The 23142-nt window shown below is 40.5% G+C and overlaps 1 protein-coding gene across 1 annotated transcript in view; it reads left to right on the forward strand.

Moving 5' to 3' along the window:
• The window catches only part of M1AP (meiosis 1 associated protein), a 71291-nt gene that overhangs the window by 39768 nt on the left and 8381 nt on the right, over nucleotides 1–23142 (forward strand). The window contains exons 5-7 of the mRNA XM_077766224.1: nucleotides 7600–7773; nucleotides 11927–12089; nucleotides 13025–13166. Of these exons, the coding sequence (XP_077622350.1) occupies nucleotides 7600–7773; nucleotides 11927–12089; nucleotides 13025–13166 (479 nt within the window). The remainder of the gene's footprint in view (nucleotides 1–7599; nucleotides 7774–11926; nucleotides 12090–13024; nucleotides 13167–23142) is intronic.

The following is a 23142-nucleotide window of genomic DNA, read 5'->3' on the forward strand; positions in this document are numbered from 1 at the left end:
GGTGCGGAGCAACTGGTTAACCACCTAGAAAGTATTCCAAGTGGACCAGGGACCTAAATGTAAAGAACGGATTTAAAGAATAGTAAAAGAAAGCATTAGTAAATTCTTTTATAATCTTAGAATAGGAAAGTTTCTCTACCTAAGACTCAAAATCCAGGTATAGTATTTTGTTTAACTAATAAAAATTACTACATTAAAAAATATAGCAAAATAAAAATATGACATGGCAAATAAGTAAAGTCAAAAGACAACTTAAAAGCTAGGACAAAGTATTTGCAGTTTGAATCCGGGGGTGTGGGGACATAGAGAGGAAGAATTAATATCTCTGATATAAAAAGAACACTTAAAAACTTAGAGGAAAACAAGACAAAAACCCTAGAGAAAAATGGACAAAAGACAGGGGAAGATAATTCAAAAGATATTTTAAAATGGCCCTTAAACATATGAAAATATTTTCAACATCACTCATAGTTAGAGAAATGGAAGTAAAGATCACACTGACATACTACTTCCCATCTATTTAAAACAAGTATGAGAACACATTGTGTTGGGGAGGCTACCCACCCATACATTGCTGGTAGAATGCACACTGGTACAGCCCTTTTGGAGAGGTATTTAGCAATATCTAACAAATGATATGTGCATTTACCTTTTGTTTGTTTGCATTTTTTGTTGTTGATTTGTTTACTGTTTATTTTAAATTTTAGTCTTTTTTTAAGTTTTTATTTCCAGTTAACATACAGTGTAATATTAGTTTCAGGTGTACAATTTAATGATTCAACACTTCATACATCATCTGCTGCTCATCACAAGTGCACTCTTAAACCTCATCACCTATTTAACCCATCCCCCCATTCATCTCCACTCCAGTAACCATCAGTTTGTTCTCTATAGTTGAGAGTCTGTTTCTTGGTTTACCTCTCTCTTTTTTTACCCTATGCTTGTTTTGTTTCTTAAATTACACATATGAGTGAAATCATATGGTATTTGTCTTTCTCTGACTGAGTTATTCCACTTAGCATAATACTCTCTAGCTCCATTCACATCATTGCAAATGGCAAGATTTCATTCTCTTTGATGTCTGAGTAATATTCCATTTTATATATATAGCACATCTTCATTATCCATTCATCAGTTAATGGATATTTGGACTGTATCCATAATCTGGCTATTGTAGATAATGCTGCTATAAACATTGGGGTACATGTATCCCTTTGAATTAGTATTTTGAATTCTTTGTATAGTACAATTGCTGGATCATAGGGTTTAGTTCTATTTTTAACTTTTTGAGGAACCTCCATTCTACTTTCCAGAGTGGCTGCACCAGTTTGCATTTCTACCAATGGTGCATGAAGGTTCCTCTTTCCCCACATCCTCAACAACACCTATTGTTTCCTGTGTTGTTGATTTTAGCCGTTCTGACAGGGGTGAGGTGATGTCTTATTGTAGTTTTGATTTGCATTTCCCTGATGATGAGTGATATTAAACATTTTTTCATGTGTCTGTTGGCCATGTATATGGTTTCTTTGGAATAATGTCTATTCATGTCTTCTTCCCACTTTATAATTGGACTATTTAGTTTTGAGGCATGTGCATTTACTCACCACCCCCACTTCTAGAAATACAATACCCTGAAGATACACCTTCAACAGTACAAAAATCTATACATATATGCAGGATCACAAAAATGCCACACTGTCTAGATATGTTTTATGATTTTTTGGGTCTCTGTGTCTTTTTTATATATAAAGTTTTTTAAATTTTTTTTTTTGAGAGAGAGAGAGACAGAGCATGAGTGAGGGAGAGGCAAAAAGAGGGGGAGACACAGAATCTGAAGCAGACTCCAGGCTCTGACATGAGGCTCGAACTTGCAAGCAGCAAGATCATGACCTAGGCCAAAGTCAGACACTTAGCCAACTGAGCCACCCAGGCGCTCCTATGGGTCTCTGTGTCTTTTTAAAACTTTTTCTTCTTCTACCAAGCTCTCCAGTAAGTTTTATATTCTTTCTTGGTTCCTCTTACTTTTCTTTTCACCTCAGAGTAAATCCTTACCTTGGTTCCATTGGGCTTACAGAGGCAAAGCTCTTTGGGCTAGTTCTTGGAGCCATACCAATAGAATTAATGCCTTCCCAACCCCACTTCCTCTTCATTCAAACCTCTTTTTTAAAATTATTTTACTTTTTTTTTAATTTGAGAAAGAGAGACTGAGAGCAGGAGGAGAGGGGGAGAGAGAGAGAGAAAAAGAATCTCAAGCAGGCTCCAGTGTGAGATCATGACCTGAGCCAATATCAAATGTCAGACACTCAACTGGCTCACTAAGCCTTCCAGGTGCCCCCATTCAAACCTCTTAAATAACCTACTTCCCTGTTCTCCCTCACCACAGTGCCTATGGAAACACTCTCCTAGTCACCTTTTCAGATTTGCATTGCAATTTAAATTAAAGGATTTTTTGTTTATAGAATATGTAAATATGTTTGTGCAGAAAAAGAAGACTCTTTAAATACAGCCTAAGTCTAGTGTTTTCCAAGTCAAACTGTGCTTTAGACTTTGGTATCTTGATCAGAAGCCACCAATCTCTTTTGCATGTGGGTTGGTTTTTTTTTTTTTTTTCAATAAAATGAAAATAGACCTATTAAGGCCCATAAGTGAAATATATTTTGGGGATGCCTGGGTGGCCCAGTTGGTTAAGCGTCCGACTTCAGCTCAGATCATGACCTCATAGCTCGTGAGTTCAAGCCCTGCCTCAGGCTCTGTGCTGACAGCTCAGAGCCTGGAGCCTGCTTGGATTCTGTGTCTCCCTCTCTCTGCCCTTCCCCCACTCAAGCTCTGTCTCTCATTCCTTCCAAAATAAATAAATGTTAAAAAAAATATATTTTGAATTCTGAGAAGAATTGCTTTAGGCATTACCTTATTTTCAATCATTTGGCCTTCTTAGTTTTTCCTATTACTGTGGTCCTTCCAGAAAAGCTTTCAAAAAGCTCAGCAAAGGTTGTTACTACTTGTGGCCACAGGAGGGCAGGGCAAGTCCAAACACTGACTCTGAATGCGGCCTGCAGCCAGCTGAAGTGAACCAGTCCTCCCTCCCTTCTCTTAACCGCCCAAACACCCAGAGCCTCACTCACTCCCATAACCTTCCTATTTCATACTGTCTGTGGGACCCGTCTCATTCAGTGCCCAGTGCCCGGCTCACCAGTCAAAGTGGGAGCTGCTCTTCAACATCTGAGAAGTGAGCGATCTCTTCCCCATCCCCCAGGTTCAGCATGTTTCATTGTGTTTGTGAGTAACACAGTTCTGTGTGCTGGTGTTCTTACCTATGTTAGTGGTAGGGAGAAACCAGTCACCAAACGAAGTGATGGGGGAAAAGTTTTAAAAAAAGGAAAGCACATTCTTATCCTATAAGAGCAGATCATTTTGTTGATGAGGGAGAAGGAAGAAAATGCCATTTCTTGGACCTGTGCATGCCATTCATACATAATCATCTCACTTCTTCTGCCTCACTATAACTATGAAATAGGTTGTACTTTGTCCAGAGTCACATAGCTAACAACTTTTTAAAATTTTTTTCAGTGTTTATTTAAAAATTTTTTTCAATGTGTATTTATTTTCAATGTTTATTTATTTATTTATTTGAGACCGTGAGCAGGGGAGGGTCAGAGAGACAGAGTGACACAGAATCCAAAGCAGGCTCCAGGCTATGAGCTGCCAGCACAGAGCCCAACGCAGGGCTTGGACTTTCAAGCCACGAGACCATGACCTGAGCTAAAGTCACTGCTTAACAGACTGAGCCACCCAGGTACCCCCAGAGCTAACAACTTTTAAGTCACAATTCAACCCCTACTGTTAATTAACATTACATCCCACCACTTTTCATAAACTCATAGAAAGAGAAGGAAACCCCTCAGAAGAAACAAATTAGTAAGCGTAATTAGTATTGCCCAAATGGAGCCCACAGATACCCAAGAGGTGCTGATTAAACCCAAATAAGGAAGAATATAATTAAGGATAACTTCCAGGACAGAGTCAGTTCAGAGTTGAGTTCCGGGGGAGGAGCAAGCCATGGATTGACAGAGTAATAAAAGCACTAAGGAAGGAAGGAAGTCATGTGGCAAGGAGACTAATTTAGTTGAAGCAGAAGAGTTACAGGAAAAAGTAATGAGAGCTGAGGAAGGGGAGCAATTGTTTAACTCAGCAGGCATTTGCTAAGCTTCAGCTGTAAGCTAACTACTGAGGTAGGAGTTGGGGAATGGGCATATAGGATCTCAACAGGTAGAGATGGGGAGGAACCACAGGAGCCATCACAGAAGAAGGGAAGGGTGAGGTATGTAAGGAATAATGAGTAGAACCAAGGGGTGCAGGGTAAGTGAGAGGAATCAAGGAAATGACCAAGAAAGGCAGTACGTGCTCTTTAGCAAAGGAGGGAACTGATGAAACCATGTTTTAGAAAAATTAACTGGTAGTCGTACCTAAGAAGTACTGGAGGGGAAAGAATGGAGTTGTTAGGACAACTAAGAAGCTACTTACTATGACCCAGACATAAGGAAAGGAATGCCTGAACCAGTAACAGAGAAAATGGAAAAGAAGTTCTCCCTCTAATGTGTTATGGTTTCCACATTAGTCTTTAGCTTGGACAGTGTAACTGGCCCTGAGAAGCTGCTGGCTCCCTTCTGAGCCTGCAAAACTGTGGACTCAAACCTGAAGCACAGAGCCTCTATGGAGATTACATAAGGAGTTTTTCAAAGAAAGAAGTTCTCCTCTGTGGCTCTCCCAAGAAAAGAAGTTGGGGAAAAAAACTTCAGGAACACTGATAGGGTGTCTGCAGGGAAGGCTGGAACTTTCCTTCATAAAGGTACCATGTTTCAGGCTTCATTCTTTAGCTTTACAAGATCAGAAAGTTGATTTTGTCCATATCCTCTCAGAGATAGACTCACCTTACCAAGCTCAAGACCAAAGTATAAGCCAGAATATCTTAGACAGAGAACCATAACCACCATAACACCAAGAATAGTAGAGACTTGACAAACATATCCTGCCACTGGGACAGGTCGCTAAGCCAGCATGCCTTCTCTGAGCCACACTTGGATGGGTGCTGCCTGTGCATGCCCCTGTTGCTCTCCTTCTCTGTGCTCCATTTCTGGCCAACCCTCTCCCCTTCTAATGGAAACATTCATTCTTAGGATAAGCCAGTCCCATCCATAGGCTATAGCCAAATCTTGCTGTGGTCAGTAAGCCATTCTCTTTTCCTAAGGTAACTTTTTCATTGACCTCACCACTCTGCATTGATACTATAGTTTAACAATTGAGAAAACTCCTCTATTTTTCTATTTCCAGATGTTTGGTGGGAGATAACTTTGCTGTGGTTTCCTTATACTGCCATGGTAGGAATTTCTAGTCTTCTGTTTTTCCCTGGGGAAAAGAAAAGAAACACTTGTTTCTTTTCTGCAAAATTCTGTTGTTTGAACTTGAAACCATATTTTCCTCTCCAATCTCTAAGATCCTTTGCTCAATTCCATTTCTTTAGTTCTGTATCTGCCTTATGCTTTAATAATGATTTTGCCTCACTGAAGCTCTGGGTTCAGTTCTTTCCATACTTGTTACTCAAATTGAAGTCCAGGCCTCAGGCTAAAAAAATCAAATTACTTCTTGTTTTGCCTGTGACAAAATAAAATTCACAGTATTAAAAAGATATTTTCTCTTTACTCACGAGGAACATTTCTTGAGCAGTAACTTCATATTTATCACTGTAGTACCTAAAGCATTATGTGACAGATGACAGTGTGAAGAGGAATGGTCAAGAGTAAGGTAGTTTTATAAACTCCTTAAGGAAAAAGAGTATCATATAATCTTTGTATCCAGCACAATATTTCATCTTCTATGTAGTACATAATAAAAATTACTGCTCGATGGAATGAATGAAATACTTAGCCAGTGAATCCTCAGAAGATGGCAGAGTTTTAATCATGCTGGTCAAAGAGAAATGCATTTGGAGCCCCTTTTCAGCCACAGCATAAGTCGTTAAGTATGACATGAAGTCATCTGAGTCTCACCACACCTCCCCATGTGGTACCAACACGCTGGACTGAAGCCCTTTGTTCCCTGTGGAGTCTGCCACCTCTGCTGCCTTGTCCTCAGGAATGTCGTTCTAGAAATAAACCAGCCTTCTCCCTGGGGTCTATGAGTCATACACAGAAGTTAATTCATCAATTTTCTTAGGCTCTTTGTAAAAGTTTCAGAGAGTCCCTCATGGTGGGGTGAAAAAAATCAGGTTCCTCTTCAGTTTCTTTCCAGCTCTTGCCTCATTTCCTCTCTCTGTGCTTCCTCTATCACCTTATATTTGGCTTTTACTGACAACCTTTACCTGAAGACCCAGACCCCAGTTCCTGAGCTAGTGTTGCCTGAATCAGGAAGTAGACCAGCAAAGCCTTGTCACCCCACATCCCCAGCTCCATTCACTCAGATTTGAAATCAAATCATACCTACCAGACCATTCCTGTCTTCCTGGCTGCAAGTCATACTTGTGAGTTACAGCATGCCAATGACAGGCTTGTACAATGTGTGTCAGGGGGGAAGCCTGGGAGTGCATCATTTTCTTTTTCTTTTACTTTTTTTAAATAGTTTATTGTCAGGTTGGTTTCCATATAACACCCAGTGCTTTCTTTCACTTTTTTTAAAAATTTGTTTTTTATAGCAGAAGCAATCAATGAATACATTTTTACTGTGAAATGAGAGCTGAAGAAACTGAAGTCCCCCTTGTTTTTTTTTTAATTTTTTAATGTTTATTTACTTAATGTTTATTTTGAGAGAGAGAGACAGAACACAGTGGAGGAGGGACAGAGGTGGGGGTTGGGACACAGAATCCAAAGCAGGATCCAGGCTCAGAGCCTGTCAGAACTCACAGACTGTGAGATCGTAACCTGAGCTGAAGTTGGATACTTAACTGGCTGAGCCACCCAGGTGCCCCCTGAGGTCCCTTTTGTTAACTGAGTATTTAACTTGCATTGCTGTATTAATTTTTTTTGGCTGTTTTGTATTCCAGGATGTTTTCTGAATACAATAAAATTCAAACAGTATAGAAGTGTGAATGATAAAAAGGAACTCTGCCCTGTTTCCACTCCTGTCCACCACTAACAGTGGTTTGATGGTAGCCTTCCAGACCTTTGTAAAAGGCATTTACATTCATATGTATGTACTTAGGCCAAGGATTTTATTTTTATGTAAATGGATTCATACTACAAATGTATTCTACAACTTTCTTTATTCACTACTGTCTCTTAGCTTTCTATGTCAGTACATTTAACTTTATTTTGCTTGTTAACGGCTGCATAATACTCCAAAGGTTGAGTGTGCCATAAGTTACTCCCCCATTGATGGGTATTTGAATTGCTTCCTGTTTGAGGTTTTGATTATTTGCTATTACAACAATGCTGTACTTAAACATCTTTGCGCATGTGTCTGTGTGTACTATCTAAGAATGGCTCTAAGCTAGATATCCAGATGTAGAATCGGCGGGTTAAAAGATGGATACATTTAAATTTTTGCATTTTTCAAGCTTTATAATTAAACAATTAAACACTTTACCTTCTAATCCCCTTTCTTCTGCAGAGAGTTCTATCCTGGGAACTGACATTGACCTTCAGACCATAGACAATGATGTTGTCAGCATGGAGATTTTCTTCAAAACCTGGCTACACAACAGTGGAACAGACCAAGAACATATCCATCTTCTTCTTCCTTCACGGTGTTTCAGCAACATTTCCAGAGCCAGAGATGATTCAAGTACACATCCCCAAAAGAAATATGGGCTATGATTATCTTAGTCTTGGATTAAGACTAGATTTGTGAGTCATCAGAATATGGAATAGTTGAGGTATAGGGATTGAAAGAGGCTGTTCAGTGTAAGCACAAAAAGTAAGAAATGAGCTTCTAAAAAGTGACCACAGCTAGAAAACTGAAACTAATTAAGCCTAGACAGCAAAGGCCTGTTAGTTTAGGAGCAAAAACTTAGACACCTCAATATAGGACAGCACCTAAACTATATAAAAGCACAATGAATCATATTTTTCTCAGGTTTTTTATTTTGAATTGTGGTAGATATTACTAACATAATAATTTGAGGCATGCTGGTACCTCAACAGTATCAACAGAGAAGGTAAAGAACCAAGTTTTTCTTTTTTTTTAAGTTTACTTATTTATTTTGAGAGAGTGGACATGGGCGAGTTGGGGAGGGGCAGAGAGAGAGGGAGATGGAGAATCCCAAACAGACCTTACCCTGTCAGCATGAAGCCTGATTCAGGCCTGATCCCACGATCCATGACATCATGACCTGAGCACAAATCAAGAGTCCAATGCTTAACTAACTGAGTCACCCAGGCGCCCCAATAAAGAACCAAGATTAAACAGAGGTGTGCTGGATAGGAAGACACCTAAATGAGGTAAACTAAAGCAACTACAGAGGCAGGCGCCATAGAGGACAACTAGTAGCCCAACTAATAGAGGCAGGAATTCTATGAGAAAAATGGGTAGAGATTCCCACTCACAAAGGGGAAGACACACAGTGATCCTTTCTTTCTGAGGATAGCCATCAGATCTTTACCTTACCACCCCTTCCTCACCCCCATTTCAACCCAGAGCCTGGAATGCCTTTGATGACTTAACCTTGATTTCAGTCTGTCTTTCCTTGGTGTATAAATCTTCTTCCCTGAACCTCCTTTCTATTCCTTTGGTCCAAAGCTGGTAGTGCCAATTCCTCCCTGTCCCACCTTCTGGAATCCATGTCATATATATTTTTCCCCAAACACTATATTACCTCCTCTCCTGCATTATCCCATTTCATCTTCACCTACCACCACAAAGTAGGTACTATTACCATGTCAGTGAAATTAAGATGCTATCAATTATGAGATACATCATTACTTTATGTACCGCTAAGAGAAAAACACTGCCAATTAAACATGACATAAATGTTTTCTTCTCACTTAGAAATCTTATTTTAGAGGTGCCTGGGTGGCTCAGTTGGCTAAGCAGCCAACTTCAGCTCAGATCATGATCCCACAATTCATGGGTTCGAGCCCTGCGTTGGGCTCTGTGCTGACAGCTCAGAGCCTGGAGCCTGCTTCAGATTCTTTGTCTCCCTCTCTCTCTGATGCTCCCCCACTCACACTCTATGTCTGTCTGTCTCTCTCTCTCTCTCTCTCAAAAATAAATAAATGTTTAAAAAAAAGAAATATTATTTTATCCTTACTGAGAAGTTAGGGTAGTAAATATTAAGAATGTGCACCTGGCCAATGTCAACTGTAAGACACATATAATATGGGGGGAGAAATGTGTTTTAGAATCAATTATATACAATATTATCTCCCTGTTGTACAGAAGAGAAACCTGATACTTAGAGAAATTAAACATTTTCCCAGGACTGCACAAAAAAATTAATAGCAGAGCCAGAATTTGTAGCTAGGCAACTCCACAGCCCACTCTTAATCCTACGATTAGAAATCTATATTTTGTACATTTGACTACTCAAACTTCCTCTGTGCCTGACTTCTCCATTGTTAGGTCTGTGGGCTTTAACTAGAGAGCTGTGTTCATCTTTTAAAAGATACTGATGTCTGGGCCCTACCTCACACTAGTGAAATTGGGAGCTTTGGAGATGGAACCCAGATACTGGTATTTTTTTAAAAAGTCCCTCATGTGATTCATACTGAGAACTACTGGAACTGTAGTCTCAACAGTGTTCCAAAGCTGGGGAAGGCTGTCAGCCCAGAGAACATTCATCAAACCCAGGTCTGTCTGCCTGCAGAACCTGGACCCTTACCTACTACACGACGCGCCTCATGCTGGGCAGTTCTGAACAAAGATGCTGCCTCATGCTGGCATTTCTCTCATTAGGCACGCTGGGGCCCTCCAAGGCCAGGAACTCCTGCAACCAGCCTTTCTTCAACTGTTACACAGCACTTGCCCCTGGTATTGTTGAGAGTTTCTCTATTTTCCCCTCCCTCTTTCCATTGATTTCAGCACCTGGGTCAGAGCCAGAATGTTTATCTCCATCTGCAGTCATTTTTTGAAAATGTGCAGGTCTTCAGGGTACATGGCAGAACTTAGATCCAGACTCTTCTGCTCTTCTGCTGGGGAGGCCTACCTGGAATCCAGACGCCCAGGCACTATTTGAATGAAATTCAGTCTGGGGAAAGCAGGCCCCCTCCAGGGTGGGTGTGACCCACCTGAGAGTTTACACAACCACAGTAAAGACCAAAATGGGGTTATCCATTATTTAAGAAACTGACACATTACCACACTGGATTTTTGGAAATGTATTGTACCATAAACATAAAACAAAACAATACAAAACTCTGAGCTCTCCTACTCTAGAGTCTTTTGAGGACTGTTCCTCAGATGTTCACTCTGACTCCTTACAAAGTTTTTCACCCACTCCACCTGCTTCTGTAGCTGGCCAGGGCCTCTCACCCCCATCTCCAGATGCTTCTCTCAGAGGCCTTCCAACAGAGTGCACAGTCAGCTTCACATAAGTGTCTTTTCTCGTTTCATGGGTTTCGGAGTCTGCCACCTCTGCATTTGGTTTTGGGTGATGAGAAGCACACCTGATTCTACCCTAGTCCTGCTAAGACAGCTTCCCCAGCTTTAGAACACTATTGAGACTGCAGTTCCAGTAGTTCTCAGTAAGAATCACATGAGGGACTTTTTAAAAAATACCAGTACCTGGGTTCCATCTCCAAAGATCCCAATTTCACTCCTGTGAGGTAGGGCCAGACATCAGTATCTTTTAAAAGTTCCTTAATATAATTATGCTTCATTATCTTTAAAAAAAAAAAAGTTCCTTAATAAAAAAGTGATTCTTATTACAACCAGAGTTGAGAATCTCAGCCAGATGAACACAGCTCTCCAGTCCTAAAGCCCAGAGACCCAACAATGGAGAAGTCAGGCACAGAGGAAATGGGAGTCCTAGGCCACATCCCTCCAGCTGACTTCCTGGGCTCTGAGACACACCAGGCCAAGACTGCCTTACCCAGAATTAATGTTGACATCTGACTGCTGGGCCAGGATGGCCAGCCAAATCTGACATCTTTTCTGCCATCCTATTTCTTTTTCTACATTATTTCTACTTTCATTTTTACCTCGTGTTTATTAACGGTATTCAAACCTGATATACATTTCATTGAAAAACTAATATCAAGGATTCAAGCCTAGTGCAACAGAACATTGTACACTGTGGAATGTGAATGTACCTGCCAGAGCAGAACCTTACTACAGAAGAGTGTAATGCCTTGATGAATAATTTATACCTAGATGAAGCCCCCTCAGAGTGGTTGTCTGTTGCCACAGTGATGCTCCAAAAGGTTCTATGCTCGGATTTCTTTGGGGAATTAAAAAATAAACTATTTCAGGGACTTATTCCTCCCCCTCCCCTGAATGTCCCTAGAAGAGCCCACAGAGAAACAGTAGCTGTCAGCTGACTCTGACTTCTGCTTTCCTGCTCTTCCTTCATCTGACCTGTAGTCTTGCTAAAGCTTAGCCACAGGGAAGCAGCAGAGACAAGATTTCCATCTGTGATTGCAGAGGGCCTCTGCATACTGTTGTGTTAGCTGCCTCATCTGCAGAGGGCACATGCTCCTCTCAGACTGGATCACAAGCCAGATCTCTTGCTATGAGGCAACTGCTCAGCCAACCCAGAAGTAAAACAAGTAAAAATCATATCAGACCCAGAAAATAAGTTAACTATTGTATTAAGCAACATTGTAGGTCCAGACTTGCTCTGCCTTTCCAAGCCAGTCATACTTTCCCCTTTCCACTCCCCTGCCTCCTCCCAAGCCTTGCTTGCCTGGTGGATGTGGAATGGGTAGCAGATGTTGTCTCTTAATCACATAGCCTGAGGTGGCTTCTGACAGTCCATCCTCCAATGCCATTTTTATTGTAGTATGCCTGAAATGTGATCTCCAAGAGCGACTTCTCAGCCCATCCCTGCTCCCTGGCACAGCTGATGGCTCCTTGAGAATGGATGACCCCAAAGGAGACTTCTGCACACTTTACCAGATGGCTTCCCGGTCATCAGCCTCTCGTTACAAGCTCCGGGTGATAAAGTATGGGACAAGGGAACTTCCCCAATCCACGCAAATGCTTATTCTCACTGGTTCCAACTAGGAAGTCCAGAGATAGAGGGCATCTCCGGGTGTCCCGCAGGTGGGAGTCAGTTCCAAAGCAGCAAGTACAGGTATGAGAGTTGAAAGAGCAAGACTGCTCAGCATGTGGAGACAAATGGGCAGATGGTGGAAGATGTGCCTCAGTAGGACATTCTAAAGCCTGGATGAGGATTGGAAATCCAGAAAGTCTCTGAATGTGGTGAAAAACAAGATCAGCAGTGTTTACCCAGTTACCCAGTTGTTGAATACTTTACTGTGTTAAGGCATCAGGACAGAGATCTGACCTCCAAGGAACAAAGGATAGATAGGATCAACCCCTGCCTTGCCACTTCTTTTAATACTAGAATTCCTGCTTCTAGGGGAACCAATTCTCAGGCAGAATTAGCAGTGTTGGCAAAGACCACTTTTCTGCTTCCTGGTTCCTATCACTATGCCTGTGCACAAGTATCTGAGTAAGCTTATCCATGGGTTTGTGACCATGGATGCTGCTGGGGAACTTTCTTAAATTTATTCTCTTCTTGAATGCATCCTCTGTCAGCACCTTGCCACAAGAAAGCCAGAACTGGGATGCAGATGGTTAGCTGGGAGTACCCCCAGAGAAGTCACTTGGAATGGAATGAGCTCAGGAGAAGTAATATCCATCAAAGCCTACAGTCCTCATGATGGCTGCTTCACCCATTGATTAACAGGCTTTGAGAATCTACCATGTGCCAGATACCTTGCTAGGTGCTGGCCATGCTAAGGTGAATAATTTGCAGGCATTAGCCCAAAGGATTTCACAAAAGAGTCTTAGATAGAAGCTGAATTTTAGCTGATCTGGGGTCAAGGCTCTAGATATCACTGAGGAGACTTTTACTGCCATTGTTTCTTGCCAGGGCTCTAAATTCCAGTGGGATCTGTGAGTCATTGACCTATGGACTGCCCTTCATCCTCAGACCCACAAGCTGTTGGCAGCTGGACTGGGATGAGCTGGAGACAAATCAGCAGCATTTCCATGCTTTGTGTCACAGCCTGCTGGTGAGTATCCATGTCCCCAGGTGAGGAAGAAGAGTTAAAGCATGAACCATAGAAAAGTAGCTAACGTAATCCTGCCCTGATCCCAAACCTGTCCCAATTCTCAAGAGGACAGGAAAAAACTGGAAATACTCTGAAATGTGGATTAAATATGACTTGCCTTTTTTGTTTCATGCTATAGAGAATACTTTCTGAACTCAATTATGGGACACTAAACTCAAAAATCCCTAATTTTGTACATTTAAATGGAAACAGGGCATTTTCCATATAAGTACCTATATTTTAACACTATTCTCTTCCTAACACCAGTCTGGACAATTTGGTTTATTTAAATGAAGAACACCTAGACTGTGCCAGAGATTTTGCTAAACTCTAGATATTCAATTGTAACATGATAGGCATTATCCATGTACNTATATACATAATTTATATATATATATCTTAGAAGTTAGGGGCAGCTGGGTGGCTCAGTCAAATAAGCATCCAATTCTTGATTTCTGCTCAGGTCATGATCCCATGCTTTGTGCAATCAAGCCCCACATGAGGACCTGCTCTGACACACAGAGCCTGCTTGGGATTCTCTCTCTCCCTCTCCCCCTTCCCTGTTTGTGCTCCTTCTCTCTCAAAATAAATAAATAAATACATAAAAAACAATTTAGAAGTTAGAATTTTATATGATAAGTTACATAAATATAAAAATGTAATTACAGTAAAATCTTGGATTGTGAGTAACTTGTTCTATGAGTATTCTGTAAGATGAGCAAACATTTCTAATAAATTTTAACTTGATAAACAAGTGATGTTTTGCAATAGGAGCAGTATGTGATGCTGACTGTCACATGATCAAGACTGCGACAATGGTTCTTGAAGTTCACTTTGATATACAAGTGCTTTAGATTAAAAGCTTGTTTCCAGAATGAGTTATGCTCGCAAACCAAGGTTTTACTGTATGTATATATATAGTTAATTGGTGAGCAGTTTATGAAGGAAAAGAAGAGGCTGCTGCAAGAAAGGCTCTCTGTGAAAGTGACATTTAAACTGAGACCTGCTGGTTGATGGGGTGGGAATCAGAGAGGTGAAGGGCAGCAAGAAGAACATGCCTGGGAAAGGCATGTGCAAAGACCCCAAGGCTGAAAAGAGCTGAGGGAAGAATCAAGAATGGAAAGGCCACTGTGACTGAAACAAAGAAAGCAAGGGAGAGAGAGCAAAAAGGTGGGGTTGGGAGAAGTGAGCGGGGCCAAATCATGCAAAGCTTTGTAGGCCAAATTATAAGGACCTTGGACTTATACAGTAAGTCCAGTACAGTAAGAAATCATGAGAAATGACTTGAGTTTTGAAAAGATTACTTACCAAGCATTGGAAATGAACTGGTAAAAGCAAGAATGGGCACAAGAAAATGAGGTGAGAGGGCATTGCTGTAGTCTAGGCTTAGACTAGAATGTTGGAAGTCAAGATGGGAAAAGTAAACCAATGAAGGAAATATTTTAGGGAGAGAGTCAGAACTTGGGGAAGGTTTGGATGTAGGGAGTGAGGAAGAGGAAGGTATCACATAACTGCTTGGTTTCTGACTTGAATAAATAAGTGGATACCCGATCACTGAAATGGAAAAAAATAAAAGAACACACACATGAAACACTTAGAAAGCAAAATAAAACAACTGCAAATATAATCGAGGACGAGCCTAGCTATGAGTGGAAATAGAGCAACACTTTGACCTAGTAGCATATGGGTGATCAGGCCAGCACAGCAATGTGTCTCTTTCACTATCAGAAGCAGGCTTCTTTTTTCCTGTTTCAAAGCCCACACTCCCTTTTAGATCCGCCCACAGAGTTCCTGTTTCCTATCTGAAGAACACCCATCCCCTGTATTTGCAGAGCAGAGACAACAGATATGTCCTCACTATCAGAGCCCAACAGCTCAGTTGACTATTTTACTCCACCCCATTCCTCAGGATCTCAGTGATGCTACATCACTCAGGAAGAATTTCCCTCAAGTGGCTTCCCTACATTCTTACAGTGTGTGATCTTTCAAACAGATATTTGCATTTTTTTAACATTTATTTATTTTTGAGAGAGAAAGAGACAGGGTGCGAGCGAAGAAGGGGCAGAGAGAGGGAGACGCAAAATCTGAAGCAGGCTTCAGGCTCTGAGCTGTCAGCACAGGGCCCCGTGAGCGGATCGAACTCACAGACTGTGAGATCATGACCTGAGCTGAAGTCAGACGCTTAACCAACTGAGCCACCCAGGCGCCCCCAGACATTTACATTTTAATACACTGCTAGGAGTGTAAATTTTCTGGAAAATGAGAGCTACTTCAAAACTCTAATTCTATTACTGGGTGTGTATGTAGCACAGGAGAACAATCAGAAAAGGGAACAAAGATATATATACCAGCATGCTTATCTCAGTGTTATTTACAATGGTAAAGAATTGGAAACAACCTAGATGTCCTAAAAAGACGAAAGGTTAAATCAAAACAAGGGAAAGGTTATGGGAACAATAATTCAGCCAAACAATGAAATATTATGTAGCCATTAAAAATAAGGATGGGAAAGAGTATTTTATCCCATCCTGGCTTACCTATGTAAATCAGACTCTTCCTGCCTCTGAATTCAGTATTTGGGCATCTAATATTTATTTATTTATTCAACAAATATTTCTTGAGCACTACATACCAGGTACCATTCTAGGGGCCAAAGAGACCTCTTTTTATCACTCCTCTATCATGGAAATGCACAGGTATCTGTTGACCCATCATTAACAGATACCCACATCTTAGGGCACTTACTAAGTGCGAGTCACTTAACCTAGTGCTTTGCATACTTTACCTCACTTAATCCTCACAATAATTCTCTGAGGTAGGGATTGTTGTCCCTATTTTTACCCATGTAAAAGACTGAAGTCTAAAGTGATCAAGTGACTTACCGAAACTCACATAGCTACCAAAGTGGCCAAGTCAGAATTTGAAACTAGTTCATTGACTAGAAAGCCCATGCTTTTAACTTCCTTGCTAAATTTCCTACTCTGGATGTAGCCAGATAAACACAGCACACAACACGGAAGCTGACTCTCTCCTCTCCCAGTACCCCATGCTTCTTAACTTTGCTGGACTTGAATACACTTAAAGTGACCAGTTACTTGTACTAGCCCCTCACCCATCTTATGTCACTGTTCTTTCTACTCTGTGTTTGTTCCACCCCATCAGATTAAAGAACACTCTCCTTTTCTGGAAAAGACAGAAGCAAAACAGTGTTTGGATAACTCTTCCTTCTTGCTTTTCACATGACATCTCCAAACAGCAAAAATCCTGAAAGGCAGTGTGTTATAGAAGGGAGAATTCTCCACAGGACTCTTCTGGTTCCTTCATCAACACATCTTTTTCCAGGACCTACTATGTGACAAGAACTTTCTTAGAGCTTGAGCCTCTTTGACCCTGTATTTTTGAGCTCTCAGCACTTCTCCGACTCCATGGTTTTCTAGTCTTTCTTACACCTTTTTCATATGTTCTTTTAAAATCTGATGTCCTCACCTCCCCACTCAAGTCTTGCCTTCTGTTTCTTACTGCAACATTTCCCCTCCAGCTAGCTTCTCATTCTAACTTCTGTCTTTCTGTTAATAGCAGTCCCGCCACTGTCTGCTCACCCAGGCTTGAAACCTCAGTCCCCTCCAGCTTTCTCACCCTTTACACCCACTTCATCACTAAGTCAAATCAATGTTCTTCTCATCAGGTAGGTTGCAAATATCCTTTCCTTGGTGTTCCCACTACTTGTTCTCACCAGGACTTCTTCAGTAAACTCCTAACTAGCTTCCCTACCTCCAATCTCTCCCTCTTCTAATTTGCCCTGTTTTTTACACCAGATTAATCTTCTTGAAGCACTCTCCTATCACTTGTTTTTCAATGGTGCAAACGACTTCTCTGTTTTATCCCCATAGCATCTCTGCATGTATTTTCTTCTCTCCATTTTTATGATCACTATCCTAGTTTGGAGACTGTTTACCTCTTTCCCTTAATAGTATAATAATCTCCTGTCTCAATCCATTTAGTGTTCCCCTTGCCAGTTCACTTCTTGTTCAGTTCACACTGCCACCAGATTAATCTTTTTGCAACATACCATTGACCCTGCCACTCTCCAGCTTAAAGGTAGTTTGTGGCCTACCATTGATTATACTTTAAAGTCCATATTCCTTAGCCAAGTATTCAGACTCCAGTCCATCTCTGAACATTCCCTTTGTGCACCAGAGAGTCTAACCAAATTACTATACTAACGTTAAATTGCCCCACCTTTGAACTTTTATTCATATTGTCCCTTCTCCTCTTACCATATGCTCAAACCCTACCCCATCCTGAAAGACTCAGCTCAAATGGTGCTTCTGCAATGAGGCCTTTCTGAACCTCTCTATTTCTCAAAAGACCTTTGTGTGCTCTGTTTCCTATTTTAGGGAAAAGCATATTTCTGTTAGCTTTTCAAATGCATGATCTTAATGATTTGAGTTAAAGTCTGTGATATAAGTCTGACTACCCAATCTCCAGGATAACATGGTTGCCTTTTCCTGTCATTTCTACAACTTTCCCATTTTACCAACTAATTTCTCAGCCTGAGTCAAATTTTAGGTTCAAAGTAGAAATTCTCCCTTTGTTACCTCTCTTTCTGGGGAGTCGAGGCAAAGCAGTTTTCTAATCTATTGTGGTAATATTTAGTTTGTATTGTTCCATGAGAAGCATGGGCTTTGGAATCAGATAGCCATAGGTTCCTAACAGCTTCATGATTTCCCAACTGAGTGAATTCAAGTGATATACTTAACCTCTCTAAGCATCAGTACATTCATTTATTTGAAACCCTAACAAATCTAGTGGCCCCATTTGATTTAGCCTCTATATAAACAGTATACAGAGAAGCACTATCCAGAAGCCAGAAAGTAATTTTAGAATTTATTTGTGCTTTCAAAGAACACCAAAGAGGAAATAGTTCATAACCCACAATGACATTTCTCAAATTTTCATCCTCCACTCCTCAATTATATCTGATAAGAAGCTATTCCAAAAGCCTTTCACACACACACAGACAAACACACACACACTTAAAAAAAAAAACTCTAACTCTGTCTACATCACCATTCCTGTTTCTGTTTCTCTACCTTCTTCCTCCCTCTCTCAGCTATGTATATATATACATTCCATAGATTGGCTTATTGGCTTACCCCTCTGATATACTCTGCCTCCTCCTCAGGTCCTATCTCTGTCTTCCTGGTTTGTTTGTTTTTTTAAGATTTTATTTTTAAGCAATCTCTACACACGCAACTTGAGGCTTGAACTCACAACCCCAAGATCAAGAGTCACATGCTTCACCAACTGAGGTAACCAGGCACCCCTCTCTCTTCTTATTGAAAATATCCAGGAATAGAATTCCCAAGTCTTCTCCTCTCATGAGTAGAAGTAGAGTGGTGGAGAACGGAAAAAAGGGAGAAGGTGCATGACAGACACACATTAGTAACTCTTGTCCCAGTCACATGTTAAAAAGAAACAACAAAATATATCTCATGTAGTTTTTAAGGTGATTAAATAATACTGCATGTTTAAATATGTCTGGCAAATGATTGCACATGGTGGTTGCTTAGTAGTTCTATGATTTACATTTGTTTCTCTTTTCTTTAATAGTGTCTAATTCTCTGCAGATAATCTCCATTTTTTCACCTATTTTCTTGAATATACTAATCATAGTTATTTTGGAGTTCTTGTATATTGACTCCAATACCTGTATCATCCATTTGTTTCAGCTCTCTATTTTCTTTTGGTTTTTGGACATGTAGTTCTGTCTTTTGGTGCACCCGGTAATATTTTAATGAAAGCTGCTCAGTGTGTCTAAATAAGCTGCAGAGGCTCCAGCTGGTATTCCTATAGAGAGGGTCCATCCTGACCTGCACTAGGCAGATAGAGTGATGACAGAACATCCTATTCTACTCACGAGCTGTACTGAGTCCAGGCTGGACTGCAGTCCTGCTAAGGCTCAGTCTACCCATGGTTTGCTCCTGGCCTTCCAAGATACTCCCTGAAACCTGGTGTATTATGTGCATCCCCTTGGAAAATCCCAACTCTAATCACTCTGTCCTGAGTGTGTTAAAATGCTCTGCTTCTAAAGGCTTTCTCCTTGGGTGTTTTTGCCTCCTCCTCCATGGCCCCGGTATTTGGTAAATGTGCTGAGTGAAAAATTGGTTTGAGCACCCACCCCACCACTGACTTGTCTCCACCCGAAGATCTGCTGGTTTCTGTATTCCCTTGCAAGTGCCTCAGCAAGTGTACATCCTAGATTCTCAACTCCCACCCACTGTCTCTCCAACTCAGAATCAACATATACCCTCAAGGTGAAAGCAGTTGTGATTTCCTCCTCTCTCTGGATTCTTCCCCCTCCAGAAACTTAGCTACCACTCATTTTCATTGTCTCACATCTTCTCTGCCTTCAGACAAACAGTTTCTGTATATTCCAGCTTTTCTAGTTGGTCTAGGCAGGAGAGCCAGTCTGCCTCTGGCCATTCCATTCCACTCAGATGCAGAAGGAGATATTTGTTAAATGTTCATTCATTCCCCTATTTTGCGTCCCTTATTTGGCTAGACAGCCTATAATACATTTTCTGGTTTACTCTCAGCCAGTTGGCTGGCTCCACCAAGTTCTCATTTTCAGGTTCCTGGGTTGCCTTACAAGCATCAGCATAGCTCTGATGCTGTCTCTTTCTCTGTCCCTTCTTTTAGAATAGCTCTTCTGAACCAAGTCCACAGTCCCATAATTAAATTCTAGTCACTAATACCAGCCCACTAGTCCTTAGCAACGTCATAAATGTGTGTAACTTTTCTAATTACACTTTACGCACACTCTACGCTTAGTCAACTGTAGCCTTATGTGTTATTCCATCCCCTGATCTCCTTACTGGAGAATTGACTGTTCTATCTTTCTATCCTCCTCATAGACTATTTTGTTTTATTTGAGTATTTTACTTCCTTTTCTTCAGAGGAATAGCACTTCATCACATAAGCAAGACTCTTGATAAACCCATTTCCCAGCCCATCCTGAAAGATATGTGCCATCCATCAATTCCCATAAATTTCAGTCTTAGATCAATCCAGACCAAAAGAGAGCAATGTGTTTGTACTTCATTCTTTGGAACTTTTATAGATCCATATCTAAGAATTATTAAATTATTTTTACTTTCACAAAATGTAATAAACATTATCTAATACTTATTCAGTAGATGATTAACTTAAAAAATATAACGCTTCTTGGTACTTACTGTGTCCCTGAAACAGTTCTAAACACTTCACAAATATTAATTTATATAATCTCCATAACCTTCCTTTGAGGTAGGAATTATAATCTCTATTTTACAAATGAAGAAACTGAGGCCCATAGAGGTTAAGTAGTTTTCCAAGATTACACAGCTAGGAAATGGTAGATCCAGGATGAAATCCAGAAAGGTTGACTCCAGGACCCAAACTCTTAACCACTCTATAGCCATATGAAATTCATTGTCATATTAACTGCAGGAGTTCTCTCAAATACACTCACTACTCAATAAGGATCCTCAAGATAGCTTCTCAAACACTTTTATCAGGAAAAGCTGAGGGGCTCCCTTCTAGCAAAAGTGAGTGGTTTGCATTTCTCTGAGCTTACCTAATCTTGGCTCTGTAATTGCCCTACCCTTATTTTTCCTTTGCCCAATCCCTTATTTATTTTATCTTTTTGTATTATTGCATTTTTCTAAACTGGCATAACTACTTTGTGGAATATGATAGGGAACAAATATATATATATGTATGTATATATATGTATATATAATAAAATTAATTATATTAATTAATATATATTAATATATATAATAAAATTAATTTTTTCCAAGTATTTATGAGATGAATCTTTCTATCCCCAGGAAAACTTAATTTCAATAACCAAATCCTACTATGTAGTCCAGTTATGTAGCTAATGACTCACTTTCCACATCCTCATTTCTCTTACAAAGTCATGTCTGTATGAACTAGAAAAAGAAATGAAAATACCACCTAGGTCTTTCAGTTTCCTACTTAAAATGTCAGAGTCTCTGGAGATGCATTCCAGAGCTTTACAGGCCATGTCTGCCCTAATTGGCCACAGAAGTGACAGAATTCAAGCCAGGATGTGTCCAGCAGGAGTCTAAGTACACAGGCAATGACCTGGTTGGGCTGTGAATGGGTGGGGATATGGAAAGTCCTTGGTTACATTAGGCAAAGAGTCAAGAACAAGATTCCAAGCTGAGAGTGGGGTAATAGCAGGTCAGGAGCCATTTAAAAAAAAAAAATCAGAATGAAGTTAGAGTGTCAAGCCTGCAGGGGAAACAGACAGTTGCTAGAACAGACAGCAGCTAGCATGGGATCAGTGGTCTTCTCATGACCCAGCCATATCTATTTCTTTTTGCTTCATTTTTCACCATGCCCCTTCCATTCTTTACTCCAGCCACGCTAGTCAATTACTGAATGTTCACCCAAATATGCTAAACTGTTCCACACTTCCATACCTTTTTTCATGCTGCTCCCTTCCTTTTGCCTCTACCCACCTGACAAATATCTACCCATTTTTTTTTCCAGATTCTGCTTAAATACCTTCACTAGGAAGCTATTCCTGCCCCCACAACAGCCTGCCCTCACTCATCTTTTTTGCCCCTTACCCACCCATGTACCTGTTGTCACATCTATCTTGACCTTCACAGCAGTGATAAGGGGGATGAAGTTGCACCTTAGCATTCTGGTGTGAGAAGTGTCGTATTATTGTATTTTTTCTAAACCAAATTTAGAAAATATTAATCCTAAGAACTAGGATGTTGACACACCCAGTGTCTTCATGAGCTTCTCTCTGATTCATAGTCAAAATCCCAGGGCCCTAATAGTCTGGAAAATGTGGAAAATGGCCCTCTGGTCTTCAATACATCTCCGATACAATGTTGAATAAAAGTGGGAAGAGCAGATACCTTTGTCTTGTTCCTGACCTTAGGGATAAAGCATCCAGTCTTTCATCACTACCTGTGATGTTAGCTGTGGGATTTTTATAGACCCCTTTGCCAGGTTAAGTTCCACTCTGTTTCTAATTTGTTAATGAAGGGGTTTTGGATTTTATCAAATGCTTTTTCTGCATCTATTGAGATGATTATATAGTTTTTGTCCTTTATTCTAGAAACATGGTGTATTACATTGTTTGATTTTTAGATATTAAACCAACCTTGCATTCCTGGGATAAATCCCATGTGGTTGTGGTATATACCATTGATTCTTGAACAATATGGGGGGTTAGGGGTGCCCAACTCCCTTGCAGTTAAAATCCATTTATAACTTTGGACTGCCCAAAAACTTTAATTGCTGAATTTGGTCCCAGGACATCATATTGATGGAAGACCAAGGAAATGCTAGTTTAGCAGAATTAAAGCTTTTACCTGCTATAATAAATTCCCATCTTCCCTTCTGGCAAGGCCTACACCAGTGCCATTAAACTTGTCCCTCCTACTTCTATCTCCTCATTAGCCACATCCTCTTCCTTTTCTTTGCCATCTATAAAGAATCTCTTTGGCTACAGCTAACAGAAAATGAATCCAACTTTAACTTGAGTAATTAAGAGTTTATTTTTCTAATGTAACAAGAAGTAATGGGGACAGACAATTCTGAGACTGATACAGTTAATCAATGATACCATCAAGGAGCAGGATCTTTGCATTTTTCCACTGCAGCATCCATGGCAAATGTACTTCATCCTTATGCCCGTTCCTCATATGGCTATTACACCTTAAGACCAATCCTGTTCCAGGGAGAATGAAGGAATAGGGTAAAGAGGCAAAAAGCCTGCCAGCATATTAGAAAGTTTTTCCAGAAGGCCCACACAGCAACTTCTGCTTATGTCTCATTATTTAAATCTAGGTCACCTGTCACCCCAGACCAATCACTGAAAGACTAAGAAATGTGTAGGGAGAAA

The sequence above is a fragment of the Crocuta crocuta genome, unplaced genomic scaffold (assembly GCF_008692635.1).
Source record: "Crocuta crocuta isolate KB4526 unplaced genomic scaffold, BGI_CrCroc_1.0 scaffold113, whole genome shotgun sequence".
NCBI lineage: Eukaryota > Metazoa > Chordata > Mammalia > Carnivora > Hyaenidae > Crocuta > Crocuta crocuta.